The 23279-nt window shown below is 40.7% G+C and overlaps 1 protein-coding gene across 1 annotated transcript in view; it reads left to right on the forward strand.

Annotated features, from left to right (window-relative positions):
• CA10 (carbonic anhydrase 10) overlaps positions 1–23279 on the forward strand; it is a 541424-nt gene that overhangs the window by 407681 nt on the left and 110464 nt on the right. The window contains exon 4 of the mRNA XM_054458627.2: positions 16723–16908. Within this exon, the coding sequence (XP_054314602.1) occupies positions 16723–16908 (186 nt within the window). The remainder of the gene's footprint in view (positions 1–16722; positions 16909–23279) is intronic.

A 23279-nucleotide genomic window follows, 5' to 3' on the forward strand; every position in this document is an offset into this window, starting at 1 on the left:
CCTATGTCAGGGACGGGGGATATGGAGGTGAAGGAGACATATAGCCTGCTCTCCAAGGATTTCTTATAGTGGGACATGGGGGCAGATAATTACAAAGCTATGTTTATGTGTTATTACGCTTAAGTTAAGGATGTCATAGGAACTCAGGGAAGCATCATCACCAAGCCTGTGGGGTTTCAAAGGACTTTGAGGAGGTGGTCTTGACAAATGAGAGGGGGCTTTGCAAGCCTAGGAAAAGGAGATGCAGCTCAGGGCCTGATTGTGAAGGGCCTGCTGTGCCACTACAAGGTTGTGGGCATGAGCAGTCAGGAGACAATGATAAGAGTTTCATAGAGATACTGTGTATCATCCATTTAAGATGCACATTTTTTTTCATGTTTCAACATCTCTTTAGGAGGCCTCCTACAAACAGTGGCATATTTTATTTTATTTGTAGAGTTTTTTTTTACTTTCATGGTGGTTCATAAAATCAGGATATATTTCACAACCTATGGCATATTTCAGGAAATATGGTAAAATAAGGGCTTAAGTTGGGCCATATCTGGGGGACAGAGAGGAGGGGTCAGAATAAGATGAGGGATAGAATAAGATATATTAGCAGAGACAGAGAGAATGGGCAGATTACAGAGGGTTTTTAGGAGGTGGAATTTCTTTAAATTGTTGAATGAGTGTATGTCAGAGGTGAAGAAGGAGAAGAAAAAAAGGTTCCTCTGCTAAGTGTGTGTATGTATATAAGCAACTGGAAGGAACTCATGAAAATAGGTTTTGCTGTGAGCATTTAAGTTCATTGACAGTAAAAGAGGTAGGGGGATTGCATAGCAGAAATGCACCATGAAATCATCTCATTGAGTGGAAATCTGAGAGGCTTTTCAGTGGACTAGAATGGTGAATGTGGGACGGAAAGGGTGTTAAAATGGGTCAGATGATTTCATTTGGACCCTCTGGGTTTATGATTGTCTTCTGTTTATAGAAAACAGGAGCACAGAATTGCATTTAATTGTGTCTAATTCATCTGGTGAACATGCTTTCCTGATATTAGCTGGACCAATTGTACAAATAACTTCAGAGCCACTCAATACTTTTGTCATGGATGAGATTGAAAGGTTCCATTTGCTTTCCCATGCTGGATAACCAGAGAGCTGATTTTAGGGTCATTAGACGGCAATAAAGACTCCCTACCCCCACGGCACAAACACCACCGAGTTTCCTCAGTAGGCATTTCACTATATTAAAGACGCAAACTGGCTGATGTAACCATTGCTTTGAAGCCATGAAATGGAACGTCAGTTACATAAAGTGAGCCACATATTTCTGAGATATTGATTATTGCAATATAAATCTTCTCACCCCTAAGGTAAAATCCTAGCTGGTGCTGTCAGCTACTTGATAATCATGACGTTGGGCTTTTCTTGGTTGTTGATTTTAATGTTTTATTCCTATTAGGCAAAGACCAGGCAAGAGGGAGAAGACCGTTGAAAGAGGTGCGGTGGGAGTGTAGGTGGGGGTGCACATCACAGAGGGGGCACCGAGAGTGGGGGCTTGCCTCGGTATAGAAATGTAGCAAATCTGGAGAGTTGGTGTCGCAGGGCAGAGCATAAAAGTGGGACATTATTTCCTAGGAAAAGTGTCTTTTTAAAACATGATTTGTTTCATTTTGTAGTGGAAAGGGTTGGACAGATGTGCATTCAAATTCTCCCTCCTTTTCTTGCTAGCGTATGACCTGGGCAAGTTATTTAACCCCTCAGAGCCTGGTGTTCCTTATTTGTGACTCAGAGATAGTAATACTTCTACCATACAGATTTTGGTGGAAAGTAAATAGTAGAACTATGTGAAGCCCTAGCAAAAAATCTGTCACACAGTGGGTGTTTGGCACCTACTGTCACAGATCCTCTGTGCAAACCCCTCCCCGCAGCTGCTCCTGTACCAATCACTCTGGGAACACTGGACTCATCACTATTGCCATTCCCTTTGTGTGCCTTATATTTGCCCATTCCCAAGTCTTCACTGATTTTATTCCCTATTCTACATATCTCCAGATGCCTACATCCTACCCATGCTCAAAGACACATTTCAAATGCCCGCTCCTCTGGGAAATGCCTGTTGTACCCCTGGACACAAATCATCTCTCCTCCTTAGAACCAATAACCCATGCTCCAATACCCATTTCAAATGCCCACTCCTCCAGGAAATGCCCCAGTACCCATGGACAAAAATCATCTCTCCTCCTTACAGCCAATACAGCAGCTCAGCAGGCATGGGCTCTTTCACATGTATTATCTATTACACTTATAGATCTGTGGCCTATTTACCCTCACTGAGCCTCAGTTTCTTCATCAAATGGTGATAATAAAAATATCCACTTCATGTGGTAGTGGCAAGGATCAAGTTGCTAATGCATGCATAGTTGCAGCCATATAGAGCTCTATAGATGATAGTGATATTGATGGATTATTATTAGTAGTATATCTAGATAGGACCTCTAGTTAGAAAATGCAATCTCTTTGGTTGCTTGCTTCTAGAAAGGATGCATGCAGTTTCTAGAAACTGGTGTCTTTTTCTACGGTCACACCTCACTTGTTAAGGGCTTCAGTAGTAAATAGCATCAGTGGTGAATCCAATAATAAGTGCATGAAGGGTAGAGACCTGTTTGGATTTTGGTTGTGGATGATGTTTATTTATCAGTTTAGGACCCTACGCCTTGCTTCCACAGCACAGAAAATGTTCATTACACTTGCAGAGCCACTGAGAAATGCAAATATGTGAAAACTGGACAGCAATGTGAAATATCAAATGCATAGTCATTAACTGACGGAACTAGGAGCTTTGATGAATAGAATAAATGATTGACCTTCAAGATGGGAGCAGGGATTATGTAATCTTGGGAGGAGGAAGAAGCGGTGAAATGAAAGCCCCTGGGAATTCTTCCATCATCCCCCAACAAATATACCTGTGAACAAAAGGTTTCCCACTTTTATGTCATTTATCTTTTCAGTTTTTTTAAATGATTTTCAGATTCAGCCAAATTCTTAGGAGAGATATTAGAGGTTTATAATTTAGATAATGGGACACATTATGTATTCCTAGTAAATAGCACTAAGCTATGCATTACTGAGTTTCAATGTCAATAGATTCTAACTGCCAACCCAGGCAACTGTCACTTGGCTGCTCCCAGGGTGGTTGGCCCATAAAACTTGCAATATGAATCACACACTCAAAAAGAAAGAAACCTCAACAGATAGAGGGCTATCTGTCTATTTTGGGGGTAGGAAACAAATATAAGTTACTGGCATTAGATGCCTAATTTATTCGTGGAGTGTTTAAGCCTCCTCAGAGCCTGGTATCCTCAGCAGCTGCCCAGCTGGCCACTCCTTAATATAGCTGTGCTTGCATAAGGGAGGGCAGCTTGGGAAGGAAGACTGACCTGACCAGGCTGCACTTCCAGTATGGCAGCCACTAGCCACGTGCCGCGATTGAGTCCCTGAAATGTGGTAAGTTCGAATTGTAATGTGTTTTGAGTATAAAATACATATTAAATTTCCAAGATTTATGAAAAATGAATGTAAAACACCTCATTCATAGTTATTATATCGATTACATGTTGAAATAATATTTTGGATATATTGGGTTACATGAAATAAACTAATGTTAATCTCACTGTTTTGTTTCATTAATGTGGCTACTAGAAAATTTAAAAATTACAGATGTAGCTTGCCTTCTGTTTCTATTGGATAGCTGCTGTATTGGACAGGATTCTTGTAGCACACAGCCCAGGTTATACCATCAGATGTGATTGTCTACAGAGTATTTCATTTCATTTTAAAAATCATTCTGTTTACTTTTAAAATTCAAACAATATGAAAGAGCACAAAATGAAAAGTGAGTCTCGCATCCCATCCCCTCCTTTTCCTGCATTTCTTTCTATCCCTCCTCCAGAGGCCATCTCCCAGTGTCCTGAATACTGCCCCAAAGACATCCAAGAGAGGAGAGATGATGCTCCTCCATACCGCCACCATCTCCACCGCTCCCTGCTGTCACACACCTGGCCTGTCTCACTGATTTACACTGCCTGCTGACCACTGTGGCTGTCTTGAGTGTGTCCTAGAGCACAGCAGTCATAGTGAGAGAGAGCCTATACAGGCAAGGACACCATGGGAAATAAATGTTACATACTTAACTTGCATACAATGAAATGACAAATGAGCAAAAAGACTTACTATCTAGTTATCCCCCGAACATTTGCTATTTCTACTTTCTTTGAAAAACTGGCGTCAAGGATTCTAACATCTGATTGGTGATGACCACATGGGGAATGTTAAGAAGGTGATCTATGGACCCTGCCAGCGTCCTGTGTGCCACTGTGTTCCACAGGCACCCCTTCAAAGGCATTTTCCTCTTTGGAGATAAAATAACTGGAGATCGGAAGTTATTTGCCTAAAGCCCTGTGAATCAGGGATAGAATTAAATGACATTAAACTAGAAATAAGCTTTCTAAGGCAAGTTTTAGGATGTTAATTAAAGCAGCCTAACCTTGAATTTTCGTAGTTTAGGGAAAAACGGTGGCCTGAAGATGAATCAATGTATAACCCACTACATATATTTAGAAAGAGCTTTAGTGCTATATCTTTATAATTATCAAAGCAATTCCTTAAGGCATGAAGGGAGGTTGGAGAAAGGATAAAAAAAACACTCACTGTATATTACTGTGCCCCTTCCCCACTGCACTGAAGAACTGTCGGACTCAGTTCAAATGAACGTCAAAGGAAGCCCAGAAGAGGAAGACGTCAGATTCCTGAGTCCCACCTCAGACCTACTGAGGCAGAATGGGGGGTGGAGCTTGGACCAGGTACCCAGATGATGCTCAAAGCAAAACCTTATCCATTTTCATCCAACAAATGGAAACCAAACATTGTTCAGGTGCTGAGATACGGCAGGAATTAAGACAGGTAAATAGACATCCAATCATGCCTATATTATCCTTACAAAAAAATTAAATATATTAAACATAGATTATTATATATAATAAAATATATATTAAATATTTTATATATATATTTACATATATTAAATATATTTGATATATTAAAATATATTTTAAGCACACACACACACACACACACAGCAAAGAAGTGTACTCAACCCAATCTTGATTTGGGCTGGCATAGACAGCTAAGTTGGGCCCCCAGCTCATGAAAGGAGCAGCAGTGCAGGCAATTCCATTGGGGGCATACTGCTAATCAATCAGTTGGTACCATCTTGATTCCAATAACTTTATCCAGTTGCCATAAGACTCCAGCCACTCACTAAGAAGTAAAAAAAAAAAAAAAAAATTGATCCAGACAACCAACAATGAGGGGCTTGACAAGAACTCTCCAGGCTCTCCACATGCTAGTGGGCTAAGGTTTAAAGCAGAGCTTTAACCCAGGTAAAGGAATTGGAGAACTAAACCAGAAACCCACACTGAACTGGGGTCATACAGACTAGGCCTGCTTGTTGACAGTTAAGAGAAGCACAGTGAAGCATAAGGAGATTGACTTTGAAATCGGACAGTCTTGCATTCACAGTCTGGCTCTTGAACCCACTGGCCATATGAGCTGAGCACATGGCACCACCCTCTTACTGGAAAATGGGAAGCTCATGCTAACCTTGCAGGTTTTGTGTCAGGATTTTTAATGTTCATAAGGCAGCTAAGCAGACACAGAAGACAAATTATCAAATTTAAATTTTATTTATAATACTAAATTATTAAAATAGCAATATTAAAGTAATAAAACCATTGGTTGGCAGTGGTGGTTCAGTAGGAAAGAAATACATGGGACTCACCCCCAGAAACCCACATACCAGGATTGTGAGGGAAAAACTTACTCCAGATACCACTCTCTGAAGTGTGCCTTCCTGGTCAGAGGCTGGGCAGCCTGAAATAGGTGAAGGGCTTCAGTGCCAATGACTATGTGTGGCAAGAACATGTTCAGCCTAATGCCAGCCATGAGCCCATGGTATCCTTGGGTTGGATGGAGGAAAGGGAGCATTCTCTTGATTTAGCCCATGCCTTAGTGAACCAAGCAATATCTTTCACACCTGTTCTCTGTGTCTTTTGTCATTATCACCATCAATCAAGTTGAAGAGATGCTTCACTGCAATGGTGCTACCTAGCATCCCTGCAGAGTGTGCAAATAAATCATCTATTATTTGAAAAGTCAATATTATCAAAAACAGATTCAATGTTTTTAACAATAATATGATTAATATAATAAGCAGCACATGTGATCATCTAGTTTTTCAGTGTAGATGGCAAAATCCTATTTTTTTTCCAGAGGAAACACAGGCAGACTCAGATGGATGGGTAAGAGAAAGATCAGCATAAACTTAGCATTACTAAGGAAAAAAAAACCCACGATTTTCCCTGCAGGGTTAAGAGTAGTGGGTGAGATCTTAGAAGTACATCAACTCTCCTACCCAATCCCACCAACGGTAACTCGAAGCAGATCGCTCCAGTCTGGTTCCATTTTCTTATTTACCTAATCTAAGCCACTCTTTTCCTAACAGCCCCAACCTACGAGCTCCAAATATTTCCCTTCTGCTTTCTTTCAAAGATGCATTGCAAAAGAAAAAAAAATGCCTACTCCTAAAGCTCCACACCCTCTGCCACCACGCTCTCATCTAACCTCTAATCTTTTCCATTTCTAATCAATACTATGAAAGCTACATAGCATAAAACATCTGGACAAACAGTGAGAAGAGCCCAGTATCTAGATACATGATGTCATGTAAATGGCAGGTCCAGATGTCAACTTGAATTGTTTCTATTTTTCTATAGGCTATAGTTGTGTATACTATATAGTTGTGTATTCTATAGTTGTGTATACACACACTTATTATAGTACTCTAGCATTTCTAACTTTGAGTCAGTATTCTTAGGTGCCCTCAGCATAAGATAATTTAAAGAAAAAGCAAGAGAATAAGAGGAGGGGGAAGTGTGCTACATAAAGCAAGAAACATTCAGTGGGTTGATTTCTAATCTTGGGTTTGCTACTTGTTTGCATAATCCTGGACAACTCACTCAACCACTGTGTCTCAGTTTCCTGGTTTATTGAATAAGAGGTTGGGCTTGATGATCTCTGAAGTCCTTTAGCGTTAGAATCCACACGCCCCTAAGTTTGCTAATCTGTGTGTCTGCTATGCTGCACTGAAGCCAATGATTTGACTCCAGTTTTTGGTACTAATCTTTTTTTCTTGCATCGATGCTTCCAGAGTGCGCATGTGAGCAAGCAGCACACTGGCTTTTTGTATTCCCTCTTTACAAATCAGCCCTTTCATCTCTTGAGCTACTTTGCAGAAAACTAGACTAAGTGGTGTTCTTAAATCTCAGATTCACTAATTACATTGCAAAGAAGGCCTATTACACACCTCAGCAGAGTGGCCAGAGACATATAACAGGAAACTTTGGTTGCAAAGAAAGGTCACCTAATTCATGACATGGCTGTTGAATCTTCTTCACTGTGTGGCCTTCCAACATTATGGGCTCAGCCACCCAGTTGCTCAGCCAACACTAGGAGAGGCAGGTATGACCCATCTCTCAACTCCCAGCAAGCGGGGACTGGAACTGCCCTGCCACCCTGGGTCTAGACCAGGTCTGGACACATTAAATCCAACCTGGCATATCCATGCAGATATTGTATTTTAATTAAGAATTGATCCCTAACCCCAGAAGCTATTTAAAAACTACCTCATCTCATGGCTGGGCACGGTGGCTCACGCCTGTAATCCCAACACTTTGGGAGGCCAAGGTGGGCGGATCATGAGGTCAGGAGATCAAGACCATCCTGGCTAACACGGTGAAACCCCGTCTCTACTAAAAAATACAAAAAAAAATTAGCCAGGCATGGTGGCGGGAGCCTGTAGTCCCAGCTACTCCGGAGGCTGAGGCAGGAGAATGGCATGAACCTGGGAGGCGGAGCTTGCAGTGAGCCGAGATCGCGCCACTGCACTCCAGCCTGGGCGACAGAGCGAAGACTCCGTCTCAAAAAAAAAAAACAAAAACAAAAAAACAAAAAAAACTCCCTCATCTCCCCAGCACTCTTCCTACCAACTTCTGACTTCTCTTTTAAAGAGCTATAGAATGTGCAGTCAAATAGGCCTGGGCTAGAATTCTGGGACTGCCAATTTCTAACTGTGGTGCTTTAAGTAAAAATCCTTTAACCCCTTTGAGCTTCTATGTCCTCGTATGCAGAATATGGATAATGCCTTCCTCATCTGGGCAGCATAAGGATGAAATGAGATGATGATGGAAAGGGACTGAGTACACGGCCCAGAGTACACCACAGTCAAGCCGCTGTTGTGGATGTTGTGGTCCATCACCTCCCAGCGTGTTTATAGTTATGTATTTTTATAGTTATAGTAAAAGAAAATCTGTTGATTCAAGCTCATTCTTGCTGGTTAAAACAAACAAACAAAAAAAAAATCTGCTGAATAAGACTGTATCCCAAATCCCAAAGGCAAGAATGCCAGCTCTCCTATGTTACCAGTGAACAGGGCCCGGCTGCCAATTCCACATAGAATAGTAAATAAATAAAAGGGACATGAAATTTCTGAAATGTACATGGTCACTGAGAAATGGGAATGCACCCACCCTCTCTACAGTGATTTTGAAGCTGCTCCTTGAGACCCTAGAAAGAGCATGAGCTTTGGGTCAGGAAGACTTGAATTTTAGTCCCCTCACTGATTCCTTTTGTATCTTTGAGTAGAATTCTTAGCTGACCTGTACCTGGTTTTCTAATCTAAAAAGTGGTACAACACCTGACACATAGTAAATCCTCCAATTAGTAGGTGTCCTCCACCCTTCCTTTCCTAACTAAGTGGGTTAAGAATGCAAGTAGCTCCTGTACATGTCAGATGGGCCAACTCTTCCTTCTACATGACTGAAATTCCGTTTCCTCTCAGCTACTCCATTTGTAGTGTTATATTTCCATTTAAGCTGTAGAGAATTATTTTTTACTATATTAGAGGAGATCTGAGTCAGACTGCCTTGAGAGAGAACATATTGGAAACCTCACATAACCTTTGTGTCACATCAAGCAAGTAGCTACTTATTGAATCTTTTGGAATTTCTGAAGGTAAGATTTCCTCTAGCTTAGCTTTCTGCAGTAAACATCCACCCTACAAGCACTATCTCCATTAAACCAAAAGACCTTTGACATGTGTATTTTGTGAATTGGTCTTTATAAAAAGATATACCTCTTCCTCTTTGTTATCTCGAAATATGAGTTTACACAACATCTAAGACCCAAAACAATAAGGGATTTACATCAAAATAATCTCCATGGTCCCATCTATACTCAAGGATAAATCTGCCTTGTTCTTTAACAAGAAAAGTTAAATTATTTCTTTATAATTGTTCTATCATTCAGATGTACATTTTTTCAAACTGGTTCTCCTTCTATGTGACTGACATTTGGAAAACAGTCCTTGTGTAGCTGACTTTTAAAATTATGTGATGTAGGAAATATATAGATAAAATGCATATGTGTTTGTATTATATATAATATACATATGTGTATATATAATATATACAGATATAGATAACGTAGCTATATAATATATCATGTATATATACACACACGCATATTTGTATTATATATATAACCCTTCATGTGTGGTATCAGAACAACTATTTGCTTAAGAGCTATTTGAACTGATGTAATAAAGAAGGCAAATAGAATTTGAAAATAAGTGTAGTGGTTAATTGATGTGTTAACTTGGCTGGGCAATGGCACTCAAATATTTGGTCAAACATTAATTGGGATATTTCTGTGAGAATGTCTATGGATGAGATAAACATTTAAATCAGTGGAATTTGAGTAAAGCAGATTGCCCTGCATAAGGTTGAAGGGCCTCATCCAATCAGTGGAAGGCCTCAAGAGATCAAAAAGACTGACCTCCCTGAATGAAAAGGAACTCTGAAGGGGACCTTCAGAGGTAAACTACAGCAGCAGCTCTTGCCTCCAGCCTGCAGGCCCGCGCTGCAACTTTTGGACTTACCAATGTCCGCAATTAGATGAGACAATTTCTTAAAATCTCTTTATTTTACGTGTGATATATATAAAATACACACACACACACACAATAGTATGTGTGTGTGTGCACATGTGTTGTCTCTTTATTTTACCTGTGTGTGTACATATATACGTATACACACACACACTATTCTGTTTCTCTAGAGAACCCTGAGTAAACAGTAAGTAATCCTAAACATCTTGAACTCCAAACTACTGTGAGGCTCCTACACTCTCAACTCACCTCTTGAAGAAAATGCTTTAATATTACATTGTTAAATAACCAGCTGTGGCTGGGTGTGGTGACTCATGCCTGTAGTCCCAGCACTTCGGGAGGCCGAGGCAGGTGGATCACCTGAGGTCGGGAGTTCGAGACCAGCCTGGCCAACATGGTGAAACCCATCTCTACTAAAAATACAAAAATTAGCTGGGCATGATGGCAGGTACCTGTAATCTCAGCTACTCGGGAGGCTGTGGAGGGAGAATCACTTGAACCCAGGAGGTGGAGGTTGCAGTGAGCCAAGATCATGCCACTGCACTCCAGCCTGGGTGACAGAGTGAGACTCCATATCAAAAAACAAAAACAAAAACTGCACAACCTAATAATTTCCAGTGGTTAAAAGCACAGGCTTTAGAGCCAAAGATAGCTGAGGTCAAGTTCTGGCCCCCGGCTGACAGCAGTTTGCTTCTATGGAAAGTGCCATAGAAACCAGGTAAGACAGGTATGCCCTGTGGGAGGCCTTCCCTCCACATATGGGTTTAGCCTAATGTCTTCCCACTGAGAATAAGCAAATGGTGCTGGGTTTGGTGAGGGAGAAATTGTGATGATTAACAAAGAAAGTTCAGGTTCAGAATTTACCACCACCCCCTGTGACAACCAGTAAAGTTCTAACCAAGATGCCATCTGTTATGAACAGGATTGTGGCTGACTTTCAAAGAATGAAAAATTTTCCTACCTCAAAAATGCATTGACCAAATTTATTTCCCTCTAAACATGATGGTGTCACCAGAATGAAAAAAGATGACCCCATTTATTAGAGACCCCAAATCACCAACTGCTGCAAAGCACTGTGTTTGCTATGCAAAGACATCTAATTTTGCAAAATAAATACACCAGACATAAAATTTTTGCTTTGCAAAAGAACATATTGCTTCTAGATGGTCTCAAGTTATCAAGATAATATTGATTGACATACAGTCTGGACAGGCACATCTGTGGAGCACCTATTACCTGCTTCCCTCAATATATGTAGCTCCAACCAGTCTCAAACCAGTACGAATTCTGCCGGTGAGGAAATTGAGGGACTTCCTTGACCTTCAAGTTTCTCAGAGCCTCCTCCTGGGATGAACTTCAGCAGGCTAGCATCCAATTATAGTCCTCTCTTTTCCTGAAAAAGATCCCACTTTTTCTGGAACTGCCTAAGATCTGCAAATACAGACTGGAGAAGAAATGAAAATCCCCAAAATATTTTTTATTTACTTGTTTTTTATATTTATTTATTTATTTGTTTGTTTATTTATTTATTTATTTTTGAGATGGAGTCTCACTCTGTCACCCAGGCTGCAGTGCAGTGGCGGGATCTCAGCTACTGCAACCTCTGCCTCCTGGGTTCAAGCGATTCTCCTGCCTCAGCCTTCCGAGTAGCCACAGGTGCCTGCTACCACACCCGGCTAATAGTATTTTTAGTAGAGACGGGGTTTCGCCATGTTGGCCAGGCTGGTCTCAAGCCCCTGACCTCAGGTGATCCTCCTGCCTCGACCTCCCAAAATGTTAGGATTACAGGCGTGAACCAACGTACCTGGCCCCCCAACGTATTTTTTTTTATCTGAAATGAGCAAGAACACTTGCGTTTGCTTACATTGAGATCATTAGTCTTGGAATCAGAAGACCTGGGTTTGCCACCTGCCACTGTATGATTCTGGATAAGTCACTGAACCTTCACCAGCCCCCGTTTACTTCCTTTGCTGGTAAAATGGACATCACACACATCTCACGCCTTATTTTGCAGTGAATTAAGATAAAACAAAAAGAACTGTGAGGCAGCCAGAGGCATCCTGGTTATCCCCTGCAGCTTCAACTTCTCCATTCTGTTTTGTTTCCTGGTCTGTATAATATAACTTTTTCCAACATGCTGTGCACCAAAGTGGTTCATTGAAAACACAGTAATTAGCATTCGAGATAAAATGACACTGCTGCAATGTTAATTACTACAGTGCAGATGTACCCTTAGATATCATACATAACGTTGTCAAGCCTTTATTTTTAAATTAAAGTGCAACAAACCATACCCTGGCTACACAGCTTTTTTTGATTAATACAAATTAATGTTATTTCGGTGTCTAGGTGAAGAGTGGGGAAAAGGGGGTGTTGCATCTCATTGTAAGAACACATAGGAAAATGATAGCAGTTATGGATTGCCCATAACTTTGTGCCCCCGTTCAGATCTCTCCATAATGGAGTGTGAGCTCCATGATGGCAGGGAGAGGGACTGGCTTTGCTCACAGTCATACTGTCCCCAGCTCTTAGCACACTGTTAGGTGCATTGAATGTTTTGTTCTGACTAAATGGCCAACTGAATGAGTGAATGAAGACAGAGCCATGTATGCAGAAGGGGTCTGGAAGTGAGATCGAAGAACTAGAAGGCACATTGGTGTATTCCTGCTTCTGGTTTGGGGTTTGCTTCACGGCCTTCAATATGATCTTGCATTCTCCTCATGTCTAGTGCCTTAAAATCCAAAACGAGAGGCCAGTGAATCATCACAAGGCAGAAGTTAGCTCCAGTTCTTCATTATGACATTTAGCAAGCAACATTATATTCCACCAGGCTCTGGGAATTGGGGAAGACATGGGGAAGAAAGATCAACGAGAATCCTTCAATATCACCTAGTCCCCCATGCCATAACAGCCAAGAGTAAGGGAAGGAAGAGAATGAACACGTGTGACCATCGCATATATTAGTTAATTATCACAACCCCGTGAGGGCAATTTTTACCAACTTTTTATTGTTGTAAAATACATATGACATAAAATTTACCATCTTAACCATTTTAAGTGTACAATTCAGTGGTGTTAAGTACATTCATATTGTTGTACAACCATCACCACCATCTGTTTCCAGAACTCTTTTTATTTTGCAAAACTGAAACTTTATACTCATTAAATACTAACTCTCTTTTCCTCCCTCCCTCAGTCCCTGGCAATCACGATTCTACTTTCTGTTTCTATGATTTTGGCTACTTTAGATATAGCATACAAGTGGAATCTATTTACATTTAAAGTAATTACTGATAAGAAGGGACTTTGTCATTTTGCTATTTGTTTCAATATGCCTTATAGCTTTTTTGTCTGTCATTTTCATGGAGGAAATTCTGTTATCTCTATCGTTAAGAAAACTGAAGCTTCAAGAAATTCAGTAAACTACCCTAGGTCGCAAGAGGCAGACTGAGAATCTTTTGACTCCAGGGTCCCTGATTTTTCCACCTACTTGTGCCAGTGTGTATCCCAAGTACTGGGAAAATTCAGGCAAGCATAAAATGTAGTCAGTGCCTTGATTCAATGGACAATAATTTTCTTGGGAACATTAGACAGACATAGATGAAAGCATTTCTAGAAGTGTTAGGAAGCCCAAGATACTTGCCCAGTGGCACAAAGCATGCATGTCATAGGAACTTGGAGCAATGTTTTTTGTTGCCTTTTATACTACAGAATGTCACTGGATTGAATCCCGTGGTTCTATGCTTAATGTCATTTGAAGGGAATTCCAGAGATCCGGCCCTGCCCTGTGGGATCTGCTCCCCATAGCAGATGGATGCAGCGATACATAGTAAATGCTGTAATAATGTGTACACTATTTTACCTGGAATTTGCATAATGAAATATCTCTGGATTAGTGAAAATATTTATCCATAAGGATGTTTATTACAGATTTTTTTACAATAATGAAAGAGTGAAAGTGCTGTAAAGATTCAACAATCAGCTATATATTTTTACAAGGAAATATGATGTAGATATTTCAAAGTGATATTGCTAAAAAATAGTTAATGACATGGAAATATCTATATGTTAGTGAAAATAACATATAAAGTCATATATAATATACATATATGCAAGTGAAAAGTATTTATTATATATTTATAATGCACATATATAAAATGATCTCATTAAAATATGGGTCTATAGGTATGAGTGTGAAATTACATATATGCCAAAATATTAGTGGTGATTGCTGTTTAATTGTGAAATCGTGGTCGATTTGCTGTCCCATATCTTTCAAACCATATAATAATGCCTATGTATTATCTTAATAATTAGAAAAAATAGGTTATATTTAGAGATGGAAGTCATGTCTAACACAAATCTGTCTTGAGCTATTGTACTGAAAAGGAAGTTATGGGAAATGAAAAGAAGACAAGTTCTGATTATCTCACACTAACTAAATATACATTTATTTGAGGCTGGACAACAGGAGTGAAGTCATTGGCATGGATCATTTGGTTGCAAGGAATAGATAACTTGAGGTTAAAAAATGTACTGATAAGGTGTATAATATTAGAAAGTACAGTTCAGACCTCTTGAAAGAACTAGAACAAAGAGACACAAAGATATCTGAAGCTAATAGTTATTCTCCCCATTCCCTCCCCGCTTCCCCAGTGTGTGGTCTCCTCTGTCAATGTTGGGACATCTGCCTCAGTCCTCTCTCTCTGATCTGACTTTCTCTGCTTAACAGTATGGTTGGGACCCAAGCGAACTTGCAGTTCAGGAACTCAACAGAGAGTTTCTGTTGATAGTTCTGGATTTCACAAGAGAAAGAAGACGACTGACTTAGTGTGTATCAGTTCCCTTTTGCTGCATAACAAACCACCCCAAAATTTAGAGACTTAAATAATCATTTAGCTCCAAGCCTATGGGTCAGTGGACATTTCTGACCTCGGCCAGGCTAAGCTGATCTCAGCTGGGCCAGTCAGCTTGTGGATCAGCCACAGAGTAGCCAGTCTAGACAGCCTCTCCTGGGATGGCTATCCTCACTATGGTCCCATCCTCTAGCAGGCTAGCCCAGGCTCATTTGCATGGTAGTTTCACGGCTCCAAGAAGAAGTGAAGAAACCATGCATGTACTCAAGTTCTGCTCTCAGGACTAGCATGTTGTGTCCCGAGCACATGCTGTTGGCCAAAGTAAGTGACAAGGCCAGCCCAGACTCGACGTAGAGAAATAGCCTCTTATCTAGATGACAGCAGTTACAAAATCACATTGTTGGGGGTGTAGTTATAGGGAAGGGAAGAATTCCTGTCATTTTTGTAAACTGCACATAATCTCTAGGGGCCTAGGCTGACATGAGCTCCATGCAGTCGCTGCACTACATTGCCATTTCCATATAATGCCATTGGTCGATGTACCAGGGGAAGGTGAGTCTGGGGAATCCACTATTTCAACCTGGAAGTGACACTTGTCATGACCCCTCCCAGCCCATGGCCCCTACCAGTCACATGGGCTCCATTCTATAGTAAGGTGGCAGGAAACAAAATGAGTCACTGGAGTATTTGGTGAGCATTATGGTCTCTGCCACATTGAACAACTCAAGAGCTAATCATTCACAAACCAGCGTCAGAAAGGTGGAAGAGAGGCAGGTAAAGGATAGTGCTATAGAGCATATATATGAAAACCACATCTAATGAAGGTATCAGAAGGTACAGGAAGCCCTTCAGGAATCACTAGGGCTGAAGGCTTGGCCCAAAGTCAGAATAAGCAGGAAGAAAATCCAAGTAGTTCAGCCTCCTGTAACCCAGAAACACTCCTTCCAGACTCATTCAAATTCTCCCCTAAGCTCTAGATCCTACTCCCAGAGCTAAGTCAACCCAAGAGAGTAAGAAAGTAGAGTTTCAGATGGGAACGAGTGTTCTAGAATCAATTGTTGTTAAGAAGTGCTAAGGTCACAGTCAGGAAAATGAAGCTGAACATTAAGTCCCAGCAAGAAAAGAAGAAAAAGGAATGCCAAGCAGTCATGTTAGCAGTTTGGAGGGGCTGGAGCAAGATGGAATCAGGAATAAGGAGTAAGTCTAGGAATCTATGAAATTGGAAGTTTGAGTGAATCCCTTTAGTTTAACACCTGAGACCCAAAAGCTATGAGGATTCTGTGCAATGTCTGGTTGCAGGGCAGAAAAAGGACCTAACCAAGACACACCAGATAGGACGCTTGAGAATTCAGACCTAGGCTTTCCATCTCCCATGAGCGTCTGCTTCTAGTCACTCATTTTCTCTTCCCTGTCTCATTTGGCCTTCTTAGTATCTCACCCCTTGCTAACTGCTTTCTCCAATTTCTCACAGCTGAGATTTAGAACTCTTGCAGTATCTTTCCATTCCAAATACTTACAGTAAGAAGGACAAGTTCATTTTTATAAGATGCAATGCACAAAGTATTAGTCACAATTGGTGAAAAGTCTCATTTTGAGTTCTTACCTCAAATTCCTAAGCCATCATGTGGTTTATGCCTCACAGAAATTACCATAGATCCCACATATACCCTCTGGGGCAGCTGCCACTCCCTACTCCACATGTGGATTTAACCCATCTTCCCATCAAGAGGAAGCAAAAGGCATTGATCCAAGCACCATGCTGAGTTTGGGGAGGCACAGAAGAAGGAGGGCCTTGCTTGACCTGTTGCTAATTGCCTTGCAGGTCAGTGGGACCATGTACAACACTGGAAGACACGTATCTCTTCGCCTGGACAAGGAGCACTTGGTCAACATATCCGGAGGGCCCATGACATACAGCCACCGGCTGGAGGAGATCCGACTACACTTTGGGAGTGAGGACAGCCAAGGATCGGAGCACCTCCTCAATGGACAGGCCTTCTCTGGGGAGGTAAGTTAGTCTGTCAGAGTACTAAGGTTAAATGTCAACTTACAAGATTGGGTGCCTGTTTATATCCAAGATGGGATAACATAACAAAGGGATTCGCTCTAATCTATGAAATGAGAAGGCCCATGCCTTCTTTCTCCATCTGTCTTTTGCAAATTGACTTCGAAGTCAATAACAAGCTTCCAGTATTTTCCAGGGAAGGCTACAATGAAACTAGCTCTTTCCTTCTGAAACACTGTTGCAGCTCTCTTGAGACTCATGTCCAGTGATATTTCTAGAGAATTATTTCAACCCCAAATCCTCACCTTATATATATAATACATCTTTACTTACACCTATCTGGGCGATCAGCCTCTCACGTGTCACATATGATAGCACAGATTCCATAACTTTTCTTTTGAATATAATGAGTCATATTTGCATAAAACTATAACATACTGTGAAATAAGAGTCAGGCAACTCAATAGTTTTCCTGAGTTTCTGCAAAATGGAAACGTCACTGTGTGACACCATCAACCCAGACAGAACTCAGGCCACAGCAGAGAACCCAACCACAGTTTCATTTATAGGAGAAGAACTACAGTTTAAACAGTTGTCATCTGTGGTGTGACACTTCACAGGTAGGGTGTAGGTAATTTTATCTGTTTTACCCCCATTATACTGGAGGATGTTTATGAACTAGAGATCAGGGGTCCTTACATGCTAAATGCCCTGTAACTAGGTTTCTGCTTAAAAGTCCTCGATAACTGATGTTAGGAAGGCTTTGAAATTACAAAAATATGTATTGCATGTGGTCTTTTTATTTTTTTAAAGATCACATATAAATCTGGCCTCATTTTTAGTGTGTTAAGGCCAAGCACTAAGAAACAGACCCAAAATCTTAATGAGTCCAGCAGCCAGATTTTAATGTGCATTCAAAATGTATCACTAAGAGCCTGCCTAGGCACTCAGCTAGTTACCAGGGATACAGAGATTAAAAAAAAAAAAGGGCTCCTACCCCAGAGGAGCTCAAAGAGTGCTACATTCAAGTCATTAAAGTATAATGTCATGCTGTAATGGGGATGTACAAAGGCCCTGGCAAACTCAAAGGAAGAAGTGATAAATTTTGCTTGAAGGGGTCAGGAGAAGCTTCACAGAGAAGGTGCCCCTTGAACTGGGCTGTAAAGAGAGGCAATGATGAACAATTTTAAGACCATCAGCTTTGGAGTCCAGTGACCTGAGTTTTGTAGTTTTGCTTTGATACACACTGTGTGATCTTGGGATGCTACTTGAGCCTTCTAAGGGACAGTTTAGACACCTCCATTTTAAAAATTAAGTGGGATTCCAGATGTAAGAACACTGAAAGTACTCAATGATTGATAAACAACAGTGATAAAGCAGGAAATGAGGGCTAGTGTGAGCAAAAGCCCCGAGGCATGTCAGGGCAGTGTGTGCTGGAGAAGCTGCATGAAGATTTCATCTAGCATTTTATCTGTGATCTATTAATAATGACTCTATAGACAATAGGGTTGAGCTGTAGTATGGGTCTCCCTCCTGGATCTGTAGGGAAAAAAAATACTAGGATTGATTAGGGATGTCTGCCAAAGGCATTGTAATGCCAAGCTCCCAATCTCTAGTTGCAGATTCTGAACTAGAGTACAAGAAATATAATGAAAGCAGGACAGAAAGTCACAATTTGAGCATAACTGGGCACTGCTAGTCTGAATTAGAGAATATTCAAAATTAGATGAATTCTTCCTCTTAAGTTATTTTAAGGTTTGTAATTATTTTGTCTGTTGACTTACTTGCTCATTTTTTTGTATGCTGTTATTTCTTTTTCTCCCCAATATTCTGTCATATTCCAGCACCTATCACAACACTGCCTCCGAGTAGAAATATTTGTTAAATGAATAATTGATAAAATGTAGATGTTTACTAGGCTAAAATCTTTACATTGTATTATTCTTTAGTAACACTTGTTTCTTCGGTATATGATAAGGGTGCTTTGTAACTTATACATGAACCACAATTTTAGAGTAAATGAGTGCTTCCAAAATCCTTAAGGGAAACATATAGTAATTTGATCTCTTAGTGTATGAATTTTCCTAGACCTACACCAGACCACAGGTATCAGGTGCACCAAAGAATTTGCATTTTAAAAGTTCCCAGGAGAGTCTGACGATTAGGTTTGTGAAGCACTTCTACAATGGTACATTATTATGTGTTCCCAATGAAGAAAGCAATGAGTGAAGAAAGCATGTAAGCAGAGTTGCAAATCACAATGAACAGGGAAGCCTTGTCAAAATATTTTCCTCTCAGTCCTTCCCAAAACCAACTGAATCAGAGTCTCAGGATATAGGATCCAGGTTTGTACATTCGTAAAACTTTCCCCAAGAGATTTTGGTTAGCGACCACTATGCCAATTTTAGGTGAAACTCCACCTGAATTATCCCAGTTTTCTAAACAAAGGCGACTTAATCAACAAAGTCACACTGCATAAAAAGGGGGGAAGGAGCACACATTGGTAGTTGTCCCCTGGAAATGGCAAGGCTGGGATGCTATCTAGACTGATGAGACTTGGAGAACAGCTTCCCAAGTAGGGTGGTCACACACACACATCCACTGCTCCAACGTAGGCTTGAGCACTGGCCTCAGCATAGGTATAATTATACCTTGCCCTGGGTAGATGCATTCATCGTATCACGTTTCTTTCCAAGCCTCTCAATGTCAGGGGTCTATAGACCAACTGGTATGGGTTTAGGTGCAAGAGACCAGAATTTCAGAGTCCCCAAAACAATGCTATATGCAAAGTAGTGCGATAAGCAGTTGACCTTTGAGATCCCATTTACGGATTTCAGCAAGCAAGAAGAGTTTGGCATCTTCTATGTAGCATAAGGGAAGACACCTATGGCCAATGAGTGGTAGCTACAGAAAGATGGAATTCAGCTACATATGTGTTCTAACGATGAAAACGATACACTGATGAAATGAGTTTGCCTCTGAAAATTGTGACTTCCTATTACTGGAATTATTTTATTTATTTATTTATTTATTTAGAGAGAAAGGGTCTTACTCTGTTGCCCAGGCTGAAGTACAGTGGTAGCACCATCACAGTTCACTGTAACCTCTAACTCCTGGGCTCAAGCAATTCTTTTGTCTTGGCCCCCCGAAGTGCTAGGATTATAGGTGTGATCCACTGCACTCAGCCCCATTACTGGAGTTATTAAGCACTGAACAGAATTTGGTGACTCCATAAAGGTGACTCACATTCGAATGAGCAGGGGAAACTGTCAGTTTTAATGTGTCTTCTGATGCTGAAATTCTATACAATCCATAATTTTTTTTTTTTTTTTTTTGAGATGGAGTCTTGCTCTGTCACCCAGGCTGAAGTGCAGTGCCATGATCTCGGTTCACTGCAACCTCCACCTCCTGGGTTCAAGCAATTCTCCTGCCTCAGCCTCTCTAGTAGCCGGGATTACAGGTGTGCACCACCACACCTGGCTAATTTTTTTAAGTATGTTGGCCAGGCTGGTCTTGAACTCCTGACCTCAAGTGATCTGCCCACCTCGGCCTCCCAAAGTGCTGAGATTACAGGCGTGAGCCACTACACCAATCCATGATTTTCTTATAGAAATTTCCTTCAATTGTATTCTACTGAGGATTAGCCTCAGTAAAAGTCAGTATATCTCACCCTGAAGGTTAACTTTTAAAAAATGAATTTCAACTTTTATTATAGATTAAAGTGTACACATGCAGGTTTGTTATGTGAGTAGATTGTGTGAATCTGGTTAACTTAATTTTTATTTTGTGCTACCTTCAAAGCCACCTTTGGCCTCTGTTTTTGGCTATCCTTTGAGAGGACCCAAGTGGACACTTCTAGCAAGAAAGCATGTGTTTATTTTGTTGACAGTGAATAATCACATTGCCATCTGCCCTATCTATCACTGCTGATCATGATAAGTCAATTAATGCCAGGCATTTTCCTTGGCACAGTGCAACAGTCGTTATCTGAAGAGCTATAGATTAATTGCAATCTTGTCTAGTGAGGTTATTGTAATTGATGGTAATCATTTGCTTTGTTTTATAAAGCTGCATGGATGTATGACATAGTCAGCAACTGCATTTTTGTAAAAATTACTCATGTCCTACACAGAGAACTCCTGGATTCCTTGTTGGGGGTTGGTGATAAATGAGCACATTCAGGGATTCAAATGTCTCAATTTCTTTAAGAAGGAAAAATTAACTGTTTTTAATAAGTAAGACCCTTAGCTTGCTAATCATGTCTAAATGGTTAGATTAATGTCCAGTATAAAGTAGGATATTTATGAAAAGAAGAAAATACATTAGCCAGGGAAAAAATAATATTTGAAAAGAATCACGCCTTAGATTCCGTTGCAGTAGTGGGGCTAGACAAGAAGAATCTTCCTGATTTGGGATACATTAGACAAGTTCATTTAAAAATACTTCCTTAAGTTCTTCTTTTCAAGGGGGCAGAGGGGTACACTGAGAATTGTACCAGCCACTTCATGCAAGATCTATAGCCAGTTCCTCCTTTTAATTTCATCCACTCTTCACACGCTCTTGTGCTTCTGCCATGTGGTGAGCTCCGAGCTAGGCATGGGCCAGAGTGCAGCTTCTGCCCACAGATGTGTAAAGTCTATTGAGGGATATGTATATTGATAATACCACATAATGTGGATTATATTTGAAGCTTATTCCAGAAGGGGATTATGAAATAGCTCTCACTAGATAGCATCAAGCAAAGAATGGGTGAGCAGCTGTGCAACCTGACCCACTTGCTGCTCCCTCTGAAAGCAAGGTAGAAACACCTTGACCTTGCTAGCTCTCAGCCTCTGGAATCTCTGATCCTGCTCAAAACACATCTGAGAGAGGGAAAATTCCATAGCTGTTGCTATGGTGATATAGATAGGGTGTGTTTAATTAAAAGGGGAGAATTAAAGTCATATGTAAAATATGGGGCTTTCTCTCTTGCTTTCTCTCTCTCTCTCAGTGGCTCTGAATCGGAAAAGAGAAAACAATTATCTCAGAACCAGCAAGTGAAACCAAACAACAGAAAATGCAGGCCTTGTCCTCTTCCAGGAATCAATTATTTGCATCCTTGAGAAGCTGGTTTCACTAAAGCAACACAAATTTGTAGGAATAAGCAAGTAACATCAAATTGTCCTGAAGCGTGCTAGGGTATGAAAAGTGCTGAGGAGAACACCCTTGAGAGCCAGGGCCCCATTAGGCAATGAATGGCTTGTGAGGAGTGCTCAGGCAATGTAATTAGCACTTTGCTGCTCTGCCACGACCTCCTGGTAGAGATGCTCCGTTGACACAATTGGAGATTGAGAGGGAATGAGGATTGGGATGTTTAAGGACAGGTATATGGACAATACATATGGAAGTACTACTTATATGCCATGGGGAAGCTGCTCCCTCTACTCTGAATGCCAGCCCCATCTCCCTTCCCCCATTCACCACAATTCCCCATCATAGCTTCCCAAGCCTGTTTCTCTCCTCCCAGACAGGAAGGTGCTGCCTCCTTTTGACTTCCAGAGGATCCTGTGTATTCGTCTATTACAGGGGTTTACAAACCATACCCTGTGGACCAAGTCCAGCCTAGGAGCTAAGAATGGTTTACATTTTTAAAGGATGCTATTAAAAAGAGAGAAACTGACCGACCATATGCAGCTTGCAGAAGCCAAAATATTTACTATCTGGCCTTTTTAGCTGACCCCAATCTATTATATTGCCCATCACTGTGGGTTTTGTAACTGTTTAATCTCACTTCTATTGGAACCATAGTCCTTTGTTGATGGGAATTTTATATTGATCATTGCTGTGTTCCCAACACCTCATACATTGTCTGGACTTGAGGATAGTCAATAAATATTTACTGAATAAATGACCTTGGTAAACCTCTTAAGGACAAGACCTATTCATCTTTGCATGCCATGCACCTAGCACAATGCCTGACATACAGTCAATGCTTAAGTGGTGTTTGTGGAATGAGTCATTGAACCACTGAATCAACAATTCAGTCAACCATTTGTGTCCCAGGAACAAAAATCTTATAGGCTTTTTTTTCCCTGAAATTCTGAAGTATGTTGCATCCATCACTATACAGGAAATATACAGCCCCATTTAACTTGAAGATGGAGCATTTGTATGAAGGCTACCCAAAGCATTAAATTCCATTAGAAACTGTAAAAGAGGAAGAGTGGTTCAGTTTGCAGTTACTACCAAGACATGTTCTGGAATTTCTCTGGGAAAGAAATATGCTTTGAGAAATTCAAAATGTATTTAGAAGGCACCCCACCTAGCCCTATCCCAAATGTGGTAAAGGACACAAAAGGATTGAACAATTAAGTGCTACCCTGGAGGGATTTAAG

This window comes from Pongo pygmaeus, chromosome 19 (assembly GCF_028885625.2).
Source record: "Pongo pygmaeus isolate AG05252 chromosome 19, NHGRI_mPonPyg2-v2.0_pri, whole genome shotgun sequence".
In the NCBI taxonomy this organism is placed as follows: Eukaryota; Metazoa; Chordata; class Mammalia; order Primates; family Hominidae; genus Pongo; species Pongo pygmaeus.